Raw genomic sequence first — 25,793 nt, 5'->3', positions numbered from 1 at the left:
CGTTTAGACTCACAACCTATGCAGGTCAAACCCCTGGATCTATTTTTAAATGTATCGTTAAAATTTTAATTCAACTCATTTAAATTATTTAATGAGACAAATCAATCCAACGAGTCAAATCTAAATAGATGACTCTAGTAATAAATAACGTTTAAAGTTGAGGATTCCCAACCATCCCATATCTTTGTTTTCAGTTTCTCTGATAAACTTTGGGCTCTTATCAAATAGAGTATTGATTATGTAAAAGAATAAATGATATAAGGCGATATAATTGAATTAACTTTTTTAATTAGGTATCTAAATTTTATAATCTAATTAATTCTAGTATAGATAGTCTAACATTATATTTTGTTCACTAAGTAAATTCAAAAAGCACAATAACAGTTAATGTAACGTTCTAACTTTACTAGTAGTTCCATGTTCATGTGTCTCCTGTTTAAAAATTGAATTGAGATTATTTGAGAAATGCACTCTGCTTTTTATTATCACACCAAGCCCTAGGAGCATAATTCAATTAACTATATTTTTCTATATATAGTTAGTTAGTTAGTTAGTTAGAGAATATGTGATGACGACTTAATGTAATATAGAATAGTTAGATCATTTGATGATTAAATAACTAAGTAGAGAATATCTTGAACTATCTTAATTGAACTAAATTTAGCTCAATTAGAAACCCTTCAACTTGAGAATTGATGTGGTGGGAACAACAAACACCATGAGGCATAGAATTCGAGCTAGGACTCGATCCCAATTCAAAACAATTAGGTCGGTCCAGTTCTTCCAAATTTCATCCCAGTTGGCTTTGACGGCTAGCTTCAGCTTAGCGTGATGCATCTATGTGACCCCACCCCGAGTAGCATAGTCGATCTGAGTTGGTCCGAGTTGATCCAAGACTCGACTTGTCAAGTCGAGTCACTGAGTTATTAGGCCGAGCTGTCCGAGCTCTTTTAGTCTAGGTCGGCAGACCACAAGAAAAGATGGACCGTAATTTCTACTTTCCCATGATTTCTTCTTCACTTCCTCATAATTTCTACGTGTAACTCAGTAACTCACACTAATAAATATCAACTATATGCTGTGGGAAAAAAGCAGAAAGGGCTGACTCTCTCAGCTCGCTCTCACTTATTACTCTGATGACTTAGACATCAAGGGATTTTGCCAGGCAATTCCCGGTGAGCCCACTTAAACAAATTTTCTTCCCAAATTCCACGACATCCAACAAAGGAAACCTCTTCAGCAATTTCAAAAGATTCGTCAGTGATTCGAAGGAGAGCATCAGTAATATTAATTAATTTAATTATGAAACAGTCCTAAAGGACTCGAACTAGCATAGGTCGGGTCTATGCCCGCTTATGGGAAGTTGTGTGGGCCTAGTTCAATTTAAGTTGCGTTGAGCTAGGTCTACGCGCAACACAAGCCTAGCCCAGCGAACCTAATTTTTATTAAAGCAAAAAGAAAAAACTCTAAAAATTTGATAAAAAGTGTATGAGAAACTAGAAATCCCAACACGTAGTTCTTCCACAAGCTTAATACTCCGGAATTAATCTGAAATTCACACCACGGATTCCTTATTCTGCAATGCCAAATCTTAGATAAAAACAGCAGACGGTTCAGTTGCTTGCTCTGCCCGCAGGCCAGCAGCTGAGAAGCCGTGCTCGCTGCTCAGCCACGTCCACGTCGCCGAACCGATCCTCCGGCATCCAGTTCCCCGTCTTCGGGTCCTTCATCCAGTACACCTTCTCCGCCGCCGCCGAAGTCACTCTCCCCTCCATCGCCCCTCCCGTCGCCGGTGCTCGCCGCTCCTCCGCCGCCACCACGGCAAATGCCCGCCTTCTGTAATTACACTCATGCAGACACAAAAACAAATAAACAACTAACTCACTAGCTTTGGGAGTTACAGCACTAACCTGAGAGAGAGGACGGTGGACGCTGCGGGGTTGATACTGATACGAGCCATTGCAATCTGTTGAACTCTCAGGGCCTGAGACATGAACCTGCTCTGGGACTCATATTTATAGAGGGGAAACGCACTGGAGCTCTGGCAAAACCTTTTCTGTAATTAATTTGCATGTTTGGCACGTCAAAGGAATCAAAGAAGCTAATCTTAAGCAGATATCTGTATCGTTTATCCTCACGGAGCATCAACATACGATAGATCCGTTTGGATATCATTGTGCAGAAGGGAGAATAAAGCTGCAAGGTTGTATCTGGTTTTCTGCTAACTAGGCCAAACTCTTCTACCCTGTGCAGAAAAGTGTAGAGAAGGAATAGCATTTGGTTTCGACATCAAACCAAGCTTTAGAGATTATTCCACATGTAGCATCTTTTTAATTTATTTAGAATGTAGAGACTGGTGGAGGTTGTTTTATCCATAATCTTTCGATCGATCAAATTTAAAAGGATATCTTGCTTAAACTATTGATTAGAATCTGGTTTGTGTAAACTAAAGGACAGTTCACTTTGGCTAAGAAGCATACCTGATTCATTGGCCATTCGTTTTATGCAGTTTCATTTTGTTTTTATTTCCTCATGTATTATGTATAGATTTGTCTCGTAACTAGTTTAATCGTCTTCCTTGTCTTCTTGGTTAAGGTTTTTGGGGGGATGAAATTAGGTAGAAGCGATACAAATGAGAAGATGGATATTGCCAGCTCTCATTAATGCTCTTTTCCCCTGTTTAGCCAAAGCAGAGAATGAATGAAATCTGATAAATACAGTTGATCACGGTGTTGTTCTGAATGGGTTTGTGGTGCTTGTTAAATGTTTATCAGGCTTAATTCACTTTCATGTTTCAGTTGCAATCAGATATGAACTGTGTTGGATTGACTAGTGTTTTATGTAGAACAGTTCGAATTTTCCATTGAAAAATAATTTCTTTAAGAAAAAGTGAATTGAATGGTATTTTGTCTATTTAACATTACCACTTTTATTTAGTTTTTTTTTTAATCACTGTTCATAATCAGGAAGGTAAATATAAATGTGAAAGCGGATCCAAGAATTAGGACTCAGACTTTGGGATTGTGGAAAGGGTGGGCTAAGCACCAAATAACATAATAAAGAAAATCATCGCAGAACGACCTGCAATCGTCGTTTGGACTTTGGAGCCGCCGCCACGAACCTGAAAAGCAAAGAGATCGTCTCTAATGAGGCCTGCAACTCTCCCTCAGTCGCAGTTGTAGACGAACGGCGGAAGCGGTGGCAGGGAGGCACCGATACCAACGGCCGCAGTGATTGCCAGAGCAACGTGCAGCACCTAAGGTTGTGCAAGAAGTTTAAGCGTGTAGGCGCAGCGGCAGCGATGGTGGAAGATGACAGAGAGAGCTTGCTATTCTTGTGGTGGTTTTCTTGGAGTTGCTGCCGCCCTCAGGGACGTTGCGGAGGCTGCCATGCGTCGAACGGCGCTTGCAGATTCGACTGCCCTTTGTTATTTTGTTGCGTCTGATGCACAAAGACTACCAGTCTACCACTGCAGCAAAATAATCTTTATGTAATTTTCTTAGGGTGGGCTAGCCAAGAATAGCCATAACTAAATCCGTCTGTGTGAAATATTGAGCGAACTGCTACTACAGTGAAAAGCAACCTAAATTTATTGAGATAGAGAGAATTTGTTGGATATAGAGATAGAGAGAGATTGTTGAATTAAAATTATATGAAATTAATTTTAAATTTATCTATCAAGAAAGGATGAGTTACTTTGGATGATTAAATTATTGATAAAATACAGTTATATTAGTTGAGTTATCAGGTGTTGAGTTAGGCAAATGTTCTAAATTGGAAGTCGAGTGCTCCTAAATGGAAACTGAGTCAAGTACTCCCATCGAGTTCTTGAATACACGTGAATGGAAGCTGAGTCAAGTATTCTTGTTGAGGATCGGAGTACTGCCGAGTCTCGAGTGACATCGAGTGTACCATCGTCCTTGCTCATGCGCCGAGTCGAAAGAAATAATTTTATTTCTATTTCTCTATTTTTTTGCTCAGAATTATAATAATCTTATATAGGTGCTTCACTCTTTCATAGCACCGAGAAATTACTCTATCATGTGATCACATGCTAACTCACATAGATTATGTTCACACATTAATTAATTTGATTCAATATAATCTAGATCTTAAATTTATATTTTGTCCATGCTCGAGAGAATCTCTTCTCATATGGATGTTTATAACCTTTATACTCATGACATATTATAAACTAATAAAAATACGTAAGATGATGATGTTAGAAGATAAGAATGTTGAGAATATCAGGAATGTTAAAAAATTTATATATATATATATATGAGATAAAAAGGAATGCTAGAAAATAAAAAAAAAAATTGTGATAAAAAATTATATTATTTGGTTTGGCCAATTTGGCATGGGATGATGATCCTCTTTTATATCGCTTGCTTGAGGAACCCAATCCAACCAGGTATATATACCTTTTTGTTTTTTATAAACCATTCCAAGGACACGTGTTATAATATAGTATTGTGTAATAATGAAAAAAAAAAAAAGACAACTTCTAGATTTTTCATAAAAACTCTAGTACTCATTAAAAATTTAAAGAGAAATTAAGACATTATTTAAGTATAATTATATATGAAATACAATTATATTTTGATAAAAATTAAATATAGTAGAGATATTATATGTTTTTTTATATAGTAGAGTAAGTATGATTCTCGAAGTGAGTCTTGGTCACATACTAGATACATGCATAAGCAAATTGTGCATGATATAAGAAACACAATATCATATCGTTTGTATACGATAGTAGCCTATAAGTGTTATAATGTGCCTTCTTATGGGGATACGTACACATTCAATTGCATGATATAGAGGATGCACGAGCACATATGTAACAAATGAAACTCATGATATAAGAACAAGCACAAAATATCATATCGCATTAGTATATGATGAGTCGTGTGCAAAGCACACCATATGCCTTCTTATGTGGATCCATACACATTCAAATTGTACGAGCATATGTAACAAATAAAACCAATGTAATGCATATGGTGCTTAATGTGTTACCTTGTGGGTGCACTTTGCACTATCATTTAAGCATGTTGGCAAGTTATGCTAAACAACTTGATTTATTGCTTAGGAAATCATCCTCTACCTCATATACTATGTAACAATATCGATCTTGATTTCAACCCAAGTGGCGTTACCAATTCACTCAACAAGACTCATAAACTAGTGTTTTGAGCTCATGCACGGTAGATCATCAAAGTAATCCCCTTGCTAATAAACAAATAAGTTCATGTATGAACAAGAATGGTATTTTTTGAGGGTGCATTTTTCAACAATCTACTGACTTGATGATAAACATAATTCACAGGCATCAATAGATAAGTTATGGTCAAACTAAACTGAAATAACACACTGAGAAACAACGAAAGCAAGTTTATTGTTCTTAGTTCCTAACAAATCCACACTTCTTAAACAATGGAAGCTCATCAAATCTCATCTTTTACCAGGCTATCAGATAGCTTGCCACTGGGTTTCCTAAGAGCTCAAATCGATGTCAAATGATAGAGAGTAGGTCAACAGTGGGCTATCGCTTTGGCGGCCTCTCCTCACCATCATCGTCTTCATCCTCGTCCCCATCATCTGAATCATCCTTTGCGGATCTCTTCCTCTTCGAGGACGTCCCATCCTTCACAGAACCACTGCCGCCAAAGCCACCTGGGGCATCAATGTCTTCATCCTCGTCTGTTTCATCCACAGGCACGAAGTCACTCGCATCCTCCTCATCTTCGGGGCGACCCACCGGCTGCACGAGATATTCAGTCCCTAACTCTTCCTGTAAGTGTCCAGTGACAGTTCAAACTGAGTAGGCCAAACACAGAATAATCTTTAAAAAGCTTATATATCATCATTCCCTGGAGAACTTTGCTTTGTTACTAGGCAGCAAAAGGAATTACTGTAAAGGAACTTCTATTATAAAAAAAAATAGCAAATTAGTATGTTCCTTAAATTATTGAATATTTTGGGAAGCAAAAGTAGAAAAAAAAATTTCAAAGGCGAAGGTAAACATCAGGGTTGGCAACGAAAAAAACATGAAATCTAGGGCAAAATTCCATCTCTCTTCCCCTCTCGTCCTTGTCCTCCTTCCTCTATGGTCAATATTTCAAAAGATGAATTTTCAAAGGATTGCAATTATCTATTCAATTTTCAAAATAAAATATAACAAGTTTACTGCTGGGCGCTATGCAAAACAGATCGGAGAAAATAAGAATTAATCGCATAAAAAACAGTTAAATTAGCACAAAAGAGCAATCTTTTTTTTTTCTTCACAAAAGAGCGGTAACTAACAGCAGTTGCAAATGGAAAACCGAGAAACGTTTCCAGATCTGAAAACGTTAAACAAAGACGACGGGCATGATACGCGATCCTCAGCACTGTACCAAGATCCAGCCACTAATCCATGGCAAACGGGAGAGTAAGGAGAAATATACCTCTTCTTCCTCGCCCTCGCCGTCGTCATCGTCGCTTTCGTCGTCGTCATCGTCGCCATCGCCGCCGCCTTCTGCACCTTCCTCTTCTTCCTCTTCATCATCGTCGTCCTCATCCACCGCCTGCGCTTGGGGCTGAAACCCATGGGGGGTCACATCCTCCACATCGTCGTCGTCTTCGTCGTCGCCACCATCTTCCTCATCGTCGTCGTCATCGTCGTCATCGTCTCCTTCAACGTTGCCGTCGTCATCGTCGTCATCATCCAGCTCCACGACATCCTCCGGTTCCTCCCCGTCTTCATCGACGTCGTATACCTCGGCTTTTCCGTTCACCGACTTAATCTCCCCCTCCTTCAGCCGCTTCTTCCCCGCTTCCATCTCCCTCTCCTCCTCCGCCGCCGCCACACCTACTGCCTTCATCTTCTCCGAGCAGAAAATTCCACCCGAAAAACACACAAACACAAAATTAATCTCGGAAAATTGAGGGGAGAAGAATCGCGTTGATTGAGAGGAGGAAGAGGAAGAGAGAGACAGAGTGTGAATTTTCGAAGAACACCTGCAAGAGGCTGAAACGACGATCTCGACCGTTCACGGATGGAACACGACGCGGATCGATGACGTGGGCAGAGATCCTGCCGCAAGACACCAGCACAGGGATTGTGCTTCCCGGATAACGTGATGTCGTCACCGCACGGAAATAGACTCACCGGTTACCACCCTAGGGCTGACGTCACCCCAGAGACCGCCGGCTGCGGAATCTTGGAATTATACGAGCATCCTTGTGGTGATCCAACGGCGGTACGCTCACTCGCGGAGGTAGCCTGCTCTTCTCCACAATTATCATTTGATTTCATTATCGTCAGCTGTGAAAAAAGTGTTTAATTTTTTAATAAAAGAGCATTTTATTTATTATCTTAAAACATTTTTTATTCTATTATTATTATTACTATTATTATTTTATTCAAAATTAATAAATATTGTGGAAATTTTACAATGTTAAAATAATTCTAATTAATATTAAAAAATTAATCAAATTTAAAAAATATTTTAATATGATAATTCTTAGTGATGTTAATTAAATTGAAATAATTTTATTTTATGTTAAAATATTTTGGTCAGAGGTGTTCTAATAATATGGATGGAAAGTTATTTTAAAATGGAGTACTATTTTATTATATTTTTAAATATAAACAATAATATTTATTATACAAGATATTTACTCTTTTACTTTTTTTAATAAATTATTTAAGAAAAATAAGAGATTTTTCATTTTATGAAAATGATGAATAAACATAGTCTGATAAATAAATAATTGTTTATTTTCTATCTTGATATAAGAAAATAAGCATCTGTATATTAAATTTATATCACAATAATATTCACAATTATCCCCGATTTGAATCTACGGTGCTCTATATAACATATGCTTTCATCCAATGAAAGCATATGACAAAAGATATATAGGAATCTACGGTATATATATATATATATATATATATATATCGATCAATCTTAGGTACGTCGACTATCTAAATATATGACAAAAGATTATATTTATTAAATTTTGACCTCAAAGTTTTAGGGGATGTTTAATTGATGGATTTATGAATAAGCGAATAGAATAATAGTAGAAGATAGTATTTAAATTGTAAATTTATGAATGATAAATTAGGAATGATTTTTAGATTTATGGGAATCAGTTAAACCCATATAATTAGGTGAGTTTAATTTTCATTTTCATTCTCATCCCATCTTACTATTAAACTCATACCCGTAGTTATTTTCATCATTTAATCAAACGTCACCTTATATGATAATATTTTATATTTTAATCATCATAGCATCTCGAAAGGATTCAATTTAAGTATGTAATAAAAGATGATTAGTTCGTTTCTAGTATCTCTGTTAATCTATCTGTAGATGAATACTGAAAAAATAAATTATAGATAACTATTTATCCAGATGATAAAATGTAATCAATCTAAGTAGGGGTGTCAAAAATAAATCTGATCTGATAACCCAATCCGAAAAAAATCAGGTTTGGGTTGGATATTTTCGAGTTCGGGTCGGGTTCGGGTTGGAGGGTTGGAGAGTAAAAAAGTTTCGGGTTGGGTCGGGTCGGGTTCGGGTTGACCCGGGTTGACTTAAATATAGGATTTTGTGAGTTTTTTGGGATTAAATCAAATTTTATTTTAAAAATTTAGATGTTTTTATGTATATTAACATCATGTTTGTATGATAATAATGGAGTATTGAGATAAAAGTGAAGAATTATAGGAAAAATAATCCAAAAAAATCATTTTGAATAAGATTTTCGAATTATATGGATTGGGTTCGGATTGGTTGGGTTCGGGTTCAGGTTGAAATATTTTGGGTTAAACTCGGATTCGAATCGAATTCGGATTGAGTCAAAAAAAAAAAAAAAAAAAAAAAAAATTCAACCCAATCCGATGTATCCGAATTGAGACCTCTAAATCTAAGTATACTCTGCCATTCGGTGTCTCATGTCACAATTCATGCATAGAATACTGCCCTCGATTGTAGGTAATTTCTAGATCAATTCAGAAAAAAACAAATTCTCCAATATTTGAGATCTTGCCCAGATACAAGCTAATGAGTTTGTTGTTGGTAAGGTCAGTAAAAATTTAATTAAATTAAATAAATTGAATGAATCCATCAAAATTTAAAATTTAATTCAATTTATTTAATTTTTCAATTGATTAATTGGATCCATATTCAATTTTAAATTTTTCATGCGGTTAAACTTAACAGACCAAATAACTTAAATTGTTGGACCAAACTAAATTTTATTAAATAAAACCAAAGCTTAAGACCAATAAGAAATGTACTATCGAATTGAAACTCTTGGGATAATTTGATAATTGGGTCTCTAAATCATTATGTTTCTAAATGTACTATCGATACGAGAGGAGGCCCCTTCGGATAGGTCTAATGGTTAGTGCATGAAGTGTTATCATCATGAGATCTGTGGTTCGAATCTCGCCAAAGTTAAGGTAAATATCTCCCTTATGTTCTAGTCACTATTCCAAAGACTAATAGTCATCCGTGATTTATCTCCTCCGTATTGACCCTGGGACGGATTGACGGGAGCGCTGAAGGCGAGCGTATTCACCTTTTATCATCTTAAATTATTAAAAAAAAAGTCCTCTTAGGATGATACGATGAGTACTAATGATTAATAGTCATTCATAATTTACTTCTTTTATGTTTACATAAAAATATATCACTACAAAAAATAAGGCATTTTGGGACAAAATTAGGGACGAATTTTAAAAAAAAATTCGTTGCAAAAATTTTAGGGACAAAATTTGGGACGAAAATTTTTTCATCCCAAAATGGTTGATGCCAACTTTTGGAACGAATTAGGGATTGTTGCAAATTTGGGAACGAATTTGGGGACGAATAAAATTTTCGTCCCCAAATTCGTTGCAAAAAAATATACAAATTTGCAACGAAAATTATTTTTGTTGCAAACTTAGGAACAAATTTGGGGACGAATTCACATAAATTTTCTGCCAAATTTGTCTCTATTTTTGCAACAAATTTGGGGACGAATTCGGTGACAAATTATATTTTGTTGCCAAATTTGTCCCTAATATTGCAACGAATTTGGGGACAAATTCGGTGACAAATTATATTTTGTTGCCATTTTTGTTCCTAAGTTTGCAACGAATAATAAATTTGTTGCAAAACTGGCAACGAATTTGGCAACAAAAACTTGCCAAATTCTTTGATAATCATAAGATCAATTTTCGTCCTAGAATTCATCCCAGATTCTGGGACAAATTTTGGGACGAATTTTGTAGATTCGTCCCAGATTCTGGGACAAATTTTGGGACGAATTTTGTGGATTCGTCCCAGAATTTGTCCCAGAATCTGGGACGAATTCTGGGACGAAAATAATTTTATCCCAAATTACGATAGAATTGGGACAAATCATTTTCGTTGCCAAATTCGTCCCTATATCAAATATTTTTTCCAGCTTCAATTTATTTCTGCAATACAATCCAAATACATAAAAACCAAATTCAAATAACAAATAATATGCATTCAACACATCCTAATTTAACATTCAACACATCCTAATTTAACATTCAACACATCAACTCATAATTCAAAAAATATAAAGATTTCAACAAAGTTTATAAAATCCATCTTGTTCAACAAAGTTTATAAAATCCATCTTGTTCAACAAAGTTTACAAGTTCAACAACCCAATGTTTTATAAGTCCATCATCCATCCAACAACACTAAGAATACATATAGTCATCTTCGTGTGCCACAAAATCTTTGATCCCCATCAAATCTCCTTTGCCTACATAACAACAAACAAATAAACTAGATTATGTGTAACAAGAAAGATTGTAAATAGTATACGATATGGCCATGTAAAAAGAATAATTGGAAACAAAATATAAATGTGAAATTCCTTAAACATTCTAATAAAAGCCCTAATTCTAATAAAAGTCATATTTACCAACGATATGAATCATCCATGTCATAGCAACGGTAAATAAAATTATAAGCATTATTTTGAAGCTAAGTACATGTATCGTAACTATGATACAACCTAATATAATTGGCACATCATATAGAGAGAAAAAGAGAGAGATCTTGTGAAGTATGGTATTAGGGTTCAAATTTTCTCACTTAGTTAACTTTATTTTTCATTTTAATTTGCTGAATTTATAGTTTTGTCTTTGGTTGGTATTTAATGTAAACTAAAGGATGTTTAAAATAATTGTTCCTTTCATTGTGTTAACTAGTTGACAATTTCATATGAATAACTTTAGCACATTTTTAACAACTCTTTGCAAAATATTAAGGTAGGAGGATGCATCGTTATCTAGTAAAGAATTTTAGAATAGTGTGATGTAATTCTAGATGAAATATAGAACTTTTATGTATCTATATAGTTTTGAGACTGTACATAGATCAAATTCAGAACTTTTATGCATCATTATCATTGAAGACAAAACAAGAAAGAGCAGCTTATCAAAAGAAGGAACACAATTAAACAACTATTTAAAGCTAACTTTAACATAATTATTTAAAGTTAACTTTATATAATTAAACAACTATAACATAATTATTTAAAGCTAACTGTATATATAGATCAGTAAATGCATATTAATGAACTTAGGAATACCGAAAAGAGGTGAACAAATATAGCTGTCTTCAACTACAGTAAGATCACACCAAATTGAGACCTGCACAAACAACATTATCAAATCAGGACAAAAATAAAGTTAGAGTATTAGAGACTTCATTCATATTGCCTAGTTAGAGACTCCAAACGAACCTCTGGATTAGTAGCTCGAGAATCTCTATCAAAGTGCCTTCCTCTTTTTGTTCCTTTCTTCTTTTTATCTTTTTTACCCAAATCATTGGATTCATGTGCCAAAGTATGAGAACCATTTGATATTATAGATTGCTCCAAATTTATGCATTTCAGATATAGAGTTTGCCAGACAAACATTTTCCTTCTTTGAATTACAATATAAGCATAACTCAAGTAAATAACAGAATATGAAACATAATTGAAACAGAGTAAAATTGAGTTCACATTTTCAAAGAATCAACAAAGCTCCTACAACAATATATTATTTATTGCTTCCATGTACCACATGAACCCAGCCAAACAATAAACCAATTAAACAACGAATAAAATACAACTGAACCCCACAACTTACCTTGAACCTTCTGCACCTTCTTCCTGACCTATCCTTACAACCTTCACAATGTATACGGACTATAAGAACACATGTCTGCAATTGAAAACATGTACTGATTAATACGCATGAAAGTCAATATTTTCTACAAATAATTCAATTCTCATTTCATTAAAAAAAATAGAAACTAAAAATTAAAAACATATTATTGAAGAAATCACAATGAAATCCTGAACAATGTACTTGGTGTTGATTTCTTAGCAAAGATTTGGATATACCATTTTGATTAGTCATCTCGTCAAAGAGTCTCTGAGTTATCTGAAACGATTCTTAATAAATAAATGGCAAATCTAAAATCATTTAACTGAGCTCTTACTAGTTTCTAGAACTAAAACCCTCATCAACGATCTCTAACCCTTGCAGAATCGAGGACAAATAAAACTAACCTTATTCATTGGCTTTGTAGGATCGAGGAGTTATCTTGGATAGCCATAAACCAGGGAAACAATACTGCAGAGGCAAATCAAGCATAAGAGAAGGCGCATATCAATGGTAAAGAGCAGAAAAGAGATCAATCCTAAGTCAAGTGCGAGAAATCAAACCAAATTTAGGAAAACAAGCATGTTTTTATAGGAAACTTACATCAAGATGCTGCTGCATGATCTTGGGCTTCTTCTTCAGCTGCAGAGGGAGACGGCGGTTAGCCACGGCAAGGCCCACGCCGGCGGCCAGACGTCGGCCAGCCAGCGCCTGGCAGTGTCCAGCCACACGTGTAACGACCACCCTTCTTACTACTACTACTACTCTCTAAGAGTGACCGTTACTTATCTACTAACTCTACTTAACCGGTTTATTAAAAATCTCTAGGAAAACCCTACCGAAAAATTTCGGCAGAATCTCCCCTGTACCGGTGACAATTTCCCATAATACAAACAAATAATAAACCATCAGCCACATGCGGCTGGTATAAATACTTCACAACCACGCAGTAATAATATCACAATAACTAAAAGGAAACTATTCTAGCAATAGTAAACAAATAGAACTCCAACGATAAGACATACCAAACTACAAGTGCGGAATAGACTCAATTACAATCTCAACTTCATCATAGCATTAAAAGAGAACTAAAATAACTAAACAGAAAAGTCTTGGAAATTTGCTAGCTCATTCTGGATCTCTCCATAGTCCAGCCATCACACACCTTCATCACCACCACCTTGTCGCCTTCCTTGCTAAATCTTTTCCTTTCCTTTATCTGCAGTAGGAGGAAGTGCAGTCTATAAGCATAAAGCTTAGTGAGCGCTATCTACTCACAAAAACTCGATATGCATGTATATAAATAAAAACATGCTAAAACTAAATGCTAACATATAGAACTACTCATGCTCATATATAGCAAAGGAATCATGCTAACTGAAATACTAAACATTTGTAGTTCATCATGCTCATAAACCAATAAAAGAAGCATACTAACTGAAATACTAAACATGTATTGTTTATCATGCTTATAAACCAATAAAAGAAGCATACTAAACATGTAAAGCTACTAAACATGTAAAACTAAACATGCTGGATAATCTAGTAGCAAGAAACAAATAAAACTATTACTGCATGCTTCAAATAACAAGAAACTAAACTTTCTAATTCTAAACATATTTGAAGCTTGTTTCATTTGTTTCAAAACTTATACTTTAATACTTCAAAATAATAATAAACTTCTTTTGGGCCCGGCATTGTACCACTTTGCGCGCATTCTTAGTAAGAATCGAGGTAGCTAATCCCGAAACTACTAAGATACTTCTAGGCCTTGTGCCTAGGGGCAACTTGGAGCCCATCCCTTGGACCTTGTGTCCGGTACATGCCCTTTAAAAGTAAAATACTTTTTATCTTTAAATACTTCTTATAATAAAATGCCTTGCCATTTATTTAAGCACCTTGTGTGCCAAAATCCCTAAAGTCTCGACTTTAGGATCTACTTAAGGCCTTGGCATTTTCTTTCTTTTCTTTAGCTTTCTTATACTTGTTAATACTTCTAAAAGAATACTTCTTTTAAAAGAAACTGAAATGTTTAAGCAAATTCTAACTTTGAAATGCTTAAACCAAAAATCTGCATACTATGCTAATAAAATTCTGCAATATTAATGCTCAACAGAAATCTGCACTAATACTTAATAAAAATCTGCACACTAATGATTAATAAAATCTGCACACTAATGCTTAATAAAAATCTGCACACTAATGCTTAATAAAAATCTGCATATTAAGCTTAATAAAAATCTGTTCTAAGATTGAGGTTCCGCATGCAATACTTATCAAAATCTGCAAGCAGTACTTATGAAAATCTGCTTATTAAAATCTGCATACTATACTTATAAAAATCTGCATAGAAACTTGTTTCATCAAATTCCGAGGTCTCTAGGTCCATATTTAAGCCTTATATGTTTCATTTTAATTATTTAAAAATAATTTTAGGTTTGGGACGAATTCTGGATTCGTCCCAAAATTTGGGACGAATCCAGAATTCGTCCCAAAAATTTAATCATTTTTTTAAAAAATAAACAAACTTGGACGACTTAAATACGGACCTAGAGACATCGGAATTTGATGAAATAAGTTTCTATATGCTCATCTCATTGTCATGATCATAAATCTATCAATAAAAATATTTTTTATCAAATATATATATATATTTGGAATTTTTTTAATCCCAATTTGACCTAATTTGGTGTTAAAAATTCAAATTACTGAAAATAATAATTAAAAATTATGGATGATGACGTATTTACGATCAGCTCAACGATACGAATACATAGAAACTTGTTTCATCAAATTCCGAGGTCTCTAGGTCCATATTTAAGCCTTACATGTTTCATTTTAATTATTTAAAAATAATTTTAGGTTTGGGACGAATTCTGGATTCGTCCCAAATTTTGGGACGAATCCAGGAATTCGTCCCAAAATTTGGGACGTATCCAGCATTCGTCCCAAAAATTTAATCATTTTATTAAAAAATAAACAAACTTGGACGGCTTAAATACGGACCTAGAGACATCGGAATTTGATGAAACAAGTTTCTATGTGCTCGTCTCATTGTCATGATCATAAATCTATCAATAAAAATATTTTTTAACAAATATATATATATTTGGAATTTTTTAATCCCAATTTGACCTTATTTGGTGTTAAAAATTCAAATTACTGAAAATAATAATTAAAAATTATGGATGATGACGTATTTACGATTAGCTTAACGATACGAATGCATAGAAACTTGTTTCATCAAATTCCGAGGTCTCTAGGTCCATATTTAAGCCTTACATGTTTCATTTTAATTATTTAAAAATAATTTTAGGTTTGGGACGAATTCTGGATTCGTCCCAAATTTTGGGACGAATCCAGGAATTCGTCCCAAAAATTTAATCATTTTTTAAAAAAATAAACAAACTTGGACGGCTTAAATACGGACCTAGAGACATCGGAATTTGATGAAACAAGTTTCTATGTGCTCGTCTCATTGTCATGATCATAAATCTATCAATAAAAATATTTTTTACCAAATATATATATTTGGAATTTTTTAATCCCAATTTGACCTAATTTGGTGTTAAAAATTCAAATCACTGAAAATAATAATTAAAAATTATGGATGATGATGTATTTACGATCAGCTCAACGATACGGATGCATAGAAACTTGTTTCATCAAATTCCGAGGTCTCTAGGTCCTTATTTAAGTTTTCGGACACTAATTTACAAACGTTCAGTACACAACACATTTTTAGTTAGTATCAATCTATAGATGTTTTAAAAAATATCTACATAGAGATATCGGAATTTGATGAAACAAGTTTCTATGTGCTCGCCTCATTGTCATGATCATAAATCTATCAATAAAAATATTTTTTACCAAATATATATATATTTGGAATTTTTTAATCCCAATTTGACCTAATTTGGTGTTAAAAATTCAAATCACTGAAAATAATAATTAAAAATTATGGATGATGATGTATTTACGATCAGCTCAACGATACGAATGCATAGAAACTTGTTTCATCAAATTCCGAGGTCTCTAGGTCCTTATTTAAGTTTTCGGACACTAATTTACAAACGTTCAGTACACAACACATTTTTAGTTAGTATCAATCTATAGATGTTTTAAAAAATATCTACATAGAGATATCAGAATTTGATGAAACAATTTTCTATGTGCTCGCCTCATTGTCATGATCATAAATCTATCAATAAAAATATTTTTTACCAAATATATATATATATGGAATTTTTTAATCCTAATTTGACCTAATTTGGTGTTAAAAATTCAAATTACTGAAAATAATAATTAAAAATTATGGATGATGACGTATTTACGATCAGCTCAACGATACGAATGCATAGAAACTTGTTTCATCAAATTCCGAGGTCTCTAGGTCTATATTTAAGCCTTACATGTTTCATTTTAATTATTTAAAAATAATTTTAGGTTTGGGACGAATTCTGGATTCGTCCCAAATTTTGGGACGAATCCAGGAATTCGTCCCAAAATTTGGGACGAATCCAGAATTCATCCCAAAAATTTAATCATTTTATTAAAAAATAAACAAACTTGGACGGCTTAAATACGGACCTAGAGACATCGGAATTTGATGAAACAAGTTTCTATGTGCTCGTCTCATTGTCATGATCATAAATCTATCAATAAAAATATTTTTTAACAAATATATATATATTTGGAATTTTTTAATCCCAATTTGACCTTATTTGGTGTTAAAAATTCAAATTACTGAAAATAATAATTAAAAATTATGGATGATGACGTATTTACGATTAGCTCAACGATACTAATGCATAGAAATTTGTTTAATCAAATTCCGAGGTCTCTAGGTCCATATTTAAGCCTTACATGTTTCATTTTAATTATTTAAAAATAATTTTAGGTTTGGGACGAATTCTGGATTCGTCCCAAAGTTTGGGACGAATCTCTGGATTCGTCCCAAAATTTGGGACGAATCCAGAGATTCGTCCCAAAAATTTAATCATTTTTTTAAAAAATAAACAAACTTGGACGGCTTAAATACGGACCTAGAGACATCAGAATTTGATGAAACAAGTTTCTATGTGCTCGTCTCATTGTCATGATTATAAATCTATCAATAAAAATATTTTTTACCAAATATATATATATTTGGAATTTTTTAATCCCAATTTGACCTAATTTGGTGTTAAAAATTCAAATCACTGAAAATAATAATTAAAAATTATGGATGATGATGTATTTACGATCAGCTCAATGATACGGATGCATAGAAACTTGTTTCATCAAATTCCGAGGTCTCTAGGTCCTTATTTAAGTTTTCGGACACTAATTTACAAACGTTCAGTACACAACACATTTTTAGTTAGTATCAATCTATAGATGTTTTAAAAAATATCTACATAGAGATATCGGAATTTGATGAAACAAGTTTCTATGTGCTCGCCTCATTGTCATGATCATAAATCTATCAATAAAAATATTTTTTACCAAATATATATATATTTGGAATTTTTAATCCCAATTTGACCTAATTTGGTGTTAAAAATTCAAATCACTGAAAATAATAATTAAAAATTATGGATGATGATGTATTTACGATCAGCTCAACGATACGAATGCATAGAAACTTGTTTCATCAAATTCCGAGGTCTCTAGGTCCTTATTTAAGTTTTCGGACACTAATTTACAAACGTTCAGTACACAACACATTTTTAGTTAGTATCAATCTATAGATGTTTTAAAAAATATCTACATAGAGATATCAGAATTTGATGAAACAATTTTCTATGTGCTCGCCTCATTGTCATGATCATAAATCTATCAATAAAAATATTTTTTACCAAATATATATATATATGAAATTTTTTAATCCTAATTTGACCTAATTTGGTGTTAAAAATTCAAATTACTGAAAATAATAATTAAAAATTATGGATGATGACGTATTTATGATCAGCTCAACGATACGAATGCATAGAAACTTGTTTCATCAAATTCCGAGGTCTCTAGGTCCATATTTAAGCCTTACATGTTTCATTTTAATTATTTAAAAATAATTTTAGGTTTGGGACGAATTCTGGATTCGTCCCAAATTTTGGGACGAATCCAGGAATTCGTCCCAAAATTTGGGACGAATCCAGAATTCATCCCAAAAATTTAATCATTTTATTAAAAAATAAACAAACTTGGACGGCTTAAATACGGACCTAGAGACATCGGAATTTGATGAAACAAGTTTCTATGTGCTCGTCTCATTGTCATGATCATAAATCTATCAATAAAAATATTTTTTAACAAATATATATATATTTGGAATTTTTTAATCCCAATTTGACCTTATTTGGTGTTAAAAATTCAAATTACTGAAAATAATAATTAAAAATTATGGATGATGACGTATTTACGATTAGCTCAACGATACCAATGCATAGAAACTTGTTTCATCAAATTCCGAGGTCTCTAGGTCCATATTTAAGCCTTACATGTTTCATTTTAATTATTTAAAAATAATTTAAGGTTTGGGACGAATTCTGGATTCGTCCCAAATTTTGGGACGAATCCAGGAATTCGTCCCAAAGTTTGGGACGAATCCAGAGATTCGTCCCAAAAATTTAATCATTTTTTTAAAAAATAAACAAACTTGGACGGCTTAAATACGGACCTAGAGATTCTCATTGTCATGATTATAAATCTATCAATAAAAATATTTTTTACCAAATATATATATATTTGGAATTTTTTAATCCCAATTTGACCTAATTTGGTGTTAAAAATTCAAATCACTGAAAATAATAATTAAAAATTATGGATGATGATGTATTTACGATCAGCTCAATGATACGGATGCATAGAAACTTGTTTCATCAAATTCCGAGGTCTCTAGGTCCTTATTTAAGTTTTCGGACACTAATTTACAAACGTTCAGTACACAACACATTTTTAGTTAGTATCAATCTATAGATGTTTTAAAAAATATCTACATAGAGATATCGGAATTTGATAAAACAAGTTTCTATGTGCTCGCCTCATTGTCATGATCATAAATCTATCAATAAAAATATTTTTTACCAAATATATATATATTTGGAGTTTTTTAAACCCAATTTGACCTAATTTGGTGTTAAAAATTCAAATCACTGAAAATAATAATTAAAAATTATGGATGATGATGTATTTACGATTAGCTCAACGATACGGATGCATAGAAACTTGTTTCATCAAATTCCGAGGTCTCTAGGTCCTTATTTAAGTTTTCGGACACTAATTTACAAACGTTCAGTACACACCACATTTTTAGTTAGTATCAATCTATAGATGTTTTAAAAAATATCTACATAGAGATATCAAAATTTGATGAAACAAGTTTCTATGTGCTCGCCTCATTGTCATGATCATAAATCTATCAATAAAAATATTTTTTACCAAATATATATATATTTGGAATTTTTTAATCCTAATTTGACCTAATTTGGTGTTAAAAATTCAAATTACTGAAAATAATAATTAAAAATTATGGATGATGACGTATTTACGATCAGCTCAATGATACGAATGCATAGAAACTTGTTTCATCAAATTCCGAGGTCTCTAGGTCCATATTTAAGCCTTACATGTTTCATTTTAATTATTTAAAAATAATTTTAGGTTTGGGACGAATTCTGGATTCGTCCCAAATTTTGGGACGAATCCAGGAATTCGTCCCAAAATTTGGGACGAATCCAGAATTCGTCCCAAAAATTTAATCATTTTTTTAAAAAATAAACAAACTTGGACGACTTAAATACGGACCTAGAGACATCGGAATTTGATGAAATAAGTTTCTATGTGCTCGTCTCATTGTCATGATCATAAATCTATCAATAAAAATATTTTTTTACCAAATATATATATATTTGGAATTTTTTAATCCCAATTTGACCTAATTTGGTGTTAAAAATTCAAATCACTGAAAATAATAATTAAAAATTATGGATGATGACGTATTTATGATCAGCTCAACGATACAAATGCATAGAAACTTGTTTCATCAAATTCCGAGGTCTCTAGGTCCATATTTAAGCCTTACGTGTTTCATTTTATTTATTTAAAAATATTTTTAGGTTTGGGACGAATCCTAGATTCGTCCCAAATTTTGGGACGAATCCTAGATTCGTCCCAGAATTTGGGATGAATCTTCGATTCGTTCCTAAATTTGGGACGAATCCAATATTTATCCCTAAATTTGGGACAAATTATTTTTTCGTTCCAGATTTGGGGACGAATTTAGCAACGAATTATTTTTATGTTGCAAACTTGAAACTAAATTTTTTTGTTGCAAGTTTTGTTGGTTATTTGGGTCGAAATTTATTTTCGACCCTAAATTTGTTCCAATTTTGGGACGAATTTTTTTCGTTCCAAACGTTTGTCCCCAAAGTTGTATGTTTTTGTAGTGTATAATTATGACCTCTTTTATGTTTACCTAAAAATAAAAATATATTAAGAGAGACATGAGATAAGTGAATGGTCTTTTACCACTTGAAGTAGTGAAAAAACAAAGAGAGAATTGTTTCTATATGTCTAAAAATAATATACCTTTCCAATGATTACTGAATGCTTTGCACAAGGGTGTATAACCTGTATTTGCTATCGCTCTTTTAAATTTTTAAATCATTGGCCAATGGTTATTTCTTGCAATAGCTTGGGTTGGTCTAAAATGGAGGTTAAGTAATTTATAAACACAACTCAAAGGTTTTTTTTTTTTTGTATGTTTTTTGTCGGATGTTGGAACTTACTTTTTTATTCTTAATCATGAAAATTTTCAACAATTTAGGTATATCTATAAGTACTCCGAGTTGATTTTGATATGATCAATCGAGTTAAATTACACCATGTGATTTTAATACTTTGTGTCTGAGTGTGCAAAAATTTAGGAACACAAGAAGTCAAGCAGAAGACACAACGAACGAGAAGAATGACACTAGAAACGAGTTGATGAGCTCAATGCATCCGAGGGTCAAGGAGCTGTGGAAGAGTACACCGGTGGATGAGAATGATACACGCGACATTTTTGAGGGATGAGAAATCGGGGAGGAAGACTGCTTGAGGAGAAGACCGGAATTGGGTTCCGGTGAGTTCAATTCTGGATGGTTGGAGAATCACCCAAAGTCAACTTGGAGTAGTTAACCTTATCCAGGTGCTTGTACCTGGTCCAGACTCCTAGACTCTAGGCACCTCGACCAGGTCCAAGTGCATGGAAGGTAAGTGCCACGTCAATGAGCCATTGCTAAGAGGATCCACGCTAGAGTCCACATCAGCAGACTCCAGACACCCGGGCCGGGTCCATGCACCTGGAAATTAATAAGTCGTTGATAAAGAACCATAGCAGTGTGGATTGCGGCAACCACGTCTAGGCGCTCAAACCTGGTCCAGGCGCTTGGGAGTTGTCACATCAGCCAACAACTACACTCAACTAGTGTGCTATAAATAGAGCTTTGGTTCTCAAAGTTAATAAAATACACTATCTAAACTTCTTGTTAGGACCCGTGTGACCGACAAGAAGGGGTGAATTGTCTGTATAACAATTACAAACCTTTCTCAACTTCCAACTCTAATTAGTAGCATAATTATAACAATAATTAAATGAACAACTTAAAAAGAAAGAGGCAAAAGAGTTAATTGATTACAACCTAAATGATTGTTAATCCAAGACAAAAGAAAGTATTAAAAATCTCCTTCGTTAAAGGCGGAGAAGCCTCTTACACTCTTTGAACGTTCAGGAATAAGCTAGGAAATGAATACTTGAGTTATTGTCAATTTTCTAGGTCTAGAGGTCTTTTTATAGCTCTTGGAAAATCTTATCCGAGGCTGAAAGGTGCATCCAACAAGAAGGTAAGGCACCTTCAAAGGGTTAAAGGTACTTTCCATGGGTGGTTGAAGGTGTCTTCAACCCTATTGAAGGCGCTTTCCCACATAAAGGCACGAAGGCGCCCTCAATGAGGCACCTTCAGCCACATTGAGGGTGCCTCCAGCAACTTCGTAACTCCCCTTTAGCTCTTCCGCTGCTCCGATCGCCTGAGCGATTTCATCTATTTGGAATTGGGTTCACCTGGACCCATCTTCCGGCCTTCTCCTCGAGCAAGCTTCCTCCCTGACTCCTCATCCCTCGAACGTCGCGCACATTCTTCTCGTCCATCGGTGTACTCTTTCGCAGCATCTCGTACCTCGGACGCACCGAGCCCCGCGGCTCTCTCCCGTGTCGTCCTTCTCGCTAGCTGTGTCTTCTGCTCGACTTATTGTGTTCCTAAGCTCCTACACATTTAGACACAAGGATCAAACACAACAGAATTTAATTGAACTTGGTTGACTACATCAAAACTACCCCGGGTTCTAACAATCTCCCCCTTTATGATATACATCAACCCAAGTTCAAGTTAGGATTAAAAATAATATAACTTATGTAAATAAAAAAAACAATATGACTTATGTAAAGAAGTTGCAATTAGAATCAAATATTGTAATGAATTAAGCAATAAAATTCGTAATTTAAATTAGCAAAAATTCTTACTCCCTTAACTTATACTTACTTCTCCACCTTTAATCACATTTAAAAATAGAGTACTTTTAAATGACTTGGAAGTCAGTCCAAAATAAAGTCTAATGGAAAACGAATTTTGAAAAATTCTGAAAATTTTAATAGTAGTTAAACAGACATATATAAAGTAGATATAAAATTTTGCACAAAGGAGTTAACTTAAGCAGAAAATAAATTAAAAAAACTTTAATTTAAAAACTACCTTTTTGAGTAATTAACAAATATTTTTAGATTGGCCAAAAAGAGTTAACTATTTAACAGTTAGTCTATTAAATATTTATTTTAATAATTGACTTTCAGGCGCTGGCGAGACACTAGACTTTCTTGGATATTGGAATAACAACCACTTCTAGATAAAGTCTTTTAAAGAAATTAATCATTTAATTTTCTTTCTACAAATTGTAACTTTTTAAAATGTTTAATTTATTCTAAGTAGAATTTGGGAACCCAATATAGGTTTCGTCCTATTGGATTGATTAAATATCTTTTAGGAACATATTTTGGTGATAACTTTCTAATTTGAACCTTATATTATCTAAAATATCAATTGAGTCCTTGATCATTTCTAGAATATGAGCATGTAGAATTTTTAATTTTTCTATTTGTTTATTTAAATTTGTATTTTAAAATTTTAATTTATCAAGTTCCTCTATTAAGTAAGATTTTACTAAGATTCTTTTTATTTCAAAGTTTTCCTTTTTCAAATATTTCTTTTTGGTTTTTAATTTGTACATTAATTTAGTCATAGATTTAATGCCAAAGTAAAATTGATGAGGAGGTAAGGGATATACATTACTTACTATGTCAGATCTGAAATTGATTCTCCTCCTACTTCGCTGCATTCATATGATGTCACTCCCCCTTCATCGATGCTGGCTTCTAAGGAGCTTTGTTCTTTGTGACTAGCCATTAGTGCTAGTCCAATGAATGCTTCTATTTCCGACTCAGATGACGAGCTTTCGTCTAAGTGGCCTTGAGATTCTTGTGCTTGTTTTGCTTAGGGCCTTTGCCTTTTTCCTTTTTGAGCTCCCGGTAGTCCTCATTTATGTGTCCTTTTTGGCACTGGTAGCATCAAACCTTCCTTCTATTTCTTTGATTTTTTCTATTATACAATTCTTTAAATTTATTAGACTTAATTTTTTTTTAAACTTTCTTACCATGTATGCTTCTTGGTCTCCTTCCATATTTGAGTTTGACTCGGGTTCGTCCTTCCTAGTAGCTCTTAGTGCTAGATTCTGGCTTGACTCTACTATTGTACCTGCATATCGAGTCTCATGTAATTCTAAAGTTGAAAATAATTCCTCAAGGGTACTTACCTCCAGGTCCTTCGAGATGTAGTAGGCGTCTAATATTGAAGTTCATTCAGGGGTTCTGGGAAAGGCGTTTTGTGTGTAGTTCTTACTTCTGCTCCTTTGATCACATTAAAAAAATAGGATACTTTTAAATGACTTGGAAGTCAGTCCAAAATAAAGTCTAATGGAAAATAAATTTTGAAAATTTTTGAAAATTTTAATAGTAGTTGAACAGACATATATAAAGTAGATATAAAATGTTGCACAAAGGAGCTAACTTAAGCAGAAAATAAATTCCAAAAAAATTTTAATTTAAAAACTACCTTTTTGAGTAATTAACAAATATTTTTAGATTGGACAAAAAATAATTAAGTATTTAACAATTAGTCTATTAAATATTTATTTCAATAATTGACTTCCAGACTATGAAGCGACACTAGGCCTTCTTGGATATTGGAACAACAACCACTTCTAAACAAAACCTTTTAAAGAAACTAAACATTTAATTTTCTTTCTGTAAATTGTAACTTTTAAAAAAGTTTAATTTATTCTAAGCAGGATTTGAGAACCCAATATATGTTTCTTCCTATTGAATTGATTAAGTATCTTTTAGGAACATATTTTGGTGATAACTTTCTAATTTGAAGACCCTTATGATATCTAAAATACCAATTGAGTTCTCAATAATTTATAGAATATGAGCATGTGGAATTTTTTAATTTTCTATTTATTTCTTTAAATTTGCATTTTCAATTTATTAAACTCATCTGTTAAGCAAGATTTTGTTAAGATTCTTTTTATTTCTAAGTTTTCCTTTTTGGTTTTTAGTTTATACATTAATTTAGTCATAGATTTAATATCAAAGTAAAGTTGATCAGGAGGTAAGAGGCATACATCACTTACTATATCAGATCTGAAGCTTGATTCTCCCCCTGTTTTGCTGCATTCGTCTGATGTTGCTCCCCCTTAATCGATGCTGGCTTCTGAGGATCTTGTTATTTGTGACTAGCTATCAGTGCTAGTCCAACATATGCTTCTATTTCTGACTTAGATGATGAGCTTTCATCCCAAGTGGCCTTAGAACTTTTCTCAAAGGTCTTTTGTTGATATGTAGCTTTCGATGTGATTTACTTCTTGAGACGGTAATACACTTAAAAGTTGATATTCCGCTTTACTGTTAGCTAGGAAATCACTTTGCTCCTTTTTCATCTAGAGGTACTCTTCTTTCTCTACGCCTTGTTGATCTTTTAGAACTATAAAATTGTACTTAATTATTAAAAGAATTTTAAAGTCAGTTTTTAGGAATACCTCCATTCGGTGTTTCTAGTGTGTGAACTCCCCTCGAACTTTGGTGGGATGAGGCTTGGTCCAGCCATTGATTTTGTTTCGGTCGGCGGTTAGTCCTTTTGAAGCATCCTCACTCTAATACCACTGTTAGGACCTGTGTGACAGACAAGATGGGGTGAATTTCCTGTATAATAATTACAAACCTTTCTCGACTTCCAACTCTAATTAGTATCATAGTTATAACAACAAATTAAATGAACAACTTTAAAAAGAAAGAGGCAAAAGAGTTACTTGGTTACAATCTAGATGGTTGTTAATCCAAGGCAAAAAGAAAGCACTAAAAATCTTCTTCGTTAAAGGCAGAGAAGCCTCTTACACTCTTTGAACGTTTAGGAATAAGCTAGGAAATGAATACTTGAGTTGTTGTCTATTTCCCTAGTACAGTGGTCTTTTTATAGCCCCT

General features: G+C 33.4%; 2 protein-coding genes and 1 long non-coding RNA gene across 4 annotated transcripts; all 3 read right to left on the bottom strand.

Annotated features, from left to right (window-relative positions):
* Positions 1–1,473: 1,473 nt before the first annotated feature.
* On the bottom strand, positions 1,474–3,218 carry LOC122040114 (protein SENESCENCE-ASSOCIATED GENE 21, mitochondrial-like). Its single transcript, XM_042599474.1, has 3 exons — positions 3,082–3,218; positions 1,911–2,056; positions 1,474–1,836 (listed from the first exon to the last, which is right to left on the bottom strand). Exons 2-3 carry the CDS (start codon positions 1,991–1,993, stop codon positions 1,614–1,616), a joined length of 306 nt encoding a protein of 101 aa, XP_042455408.1. The 5' UTR covers positions 1,994–2,056; positions 3,082–3,218; the 3' UTR covers positions 1,474–1,613.
* A 2,164-nt stretch (positions 3,219–5,382) lies between these two features.
* LOC122042511 (prostatic spermine-binding protein-like) lies at positions 5,383–7,339 on the bottom strand. Its single transcript, XM_042602661.1, has 2 exons — positions 6,453–7,339; positions 5,383–5,797 (listed from the first exon to the last, which is right to left on the bottom strand). Exons 1-2 carry the CDS (start codon positions 6,867–6,869, stop codon positions 5,549–5,551), a joined length of 666 nt encoding a protein of 221 aa, XP_042458595.1. The 5' UTR covers positions 6,870–7,339; the 3' UTR covers positions 5,383–5,548.
* Positions 7,340–11,639: 4,300 nt separating this feature from the next.
* On the bottom strand, positions 11,640–12,823 carry LOC122040113. 2 transcript variants are annotated; one of them, XR_006128510.1, is made up of 4 exons: positions 12,589–12,650; positions 12,164–12,238; positions 11,773–11,956; positions 11,640–11,680 (listed from the first exon to the last, which is right to left on the bottom strand). It is a non-coding gene; the product is annotated as an uncharacterized LOC122040113 (long non-coding RNA). The 2 variants fall into 2 exon arrangements; XR_006128509.1 differs by lacking the exon at positions 11,640–11,680 and adding an exon at positions 12,785–12,823 and having other exon boundaries at positions 11,687–11,956; positions 12,589–12,652.
* Positions 12,824–25,793: the final 12,970 nt, after the last annotated feature.

This window comes from Zingiber officinale, chromosome 2A, assembly GCF_018446385.1.
Source record: "Zingiber officinale cultivar Zhangliang chromosome 2A, Zo_v1.1, whole genome shotgun sequence".
NCBI lineage: Eukaryota > Viridiplantae > Streptophyta > Magnoliopsida > Zingiberales > Zingiberaceae > Zingiber > Zingiber officinale.
This window is presented reverse-complemented; position numbering and strand designations above follow the sequence as displayed.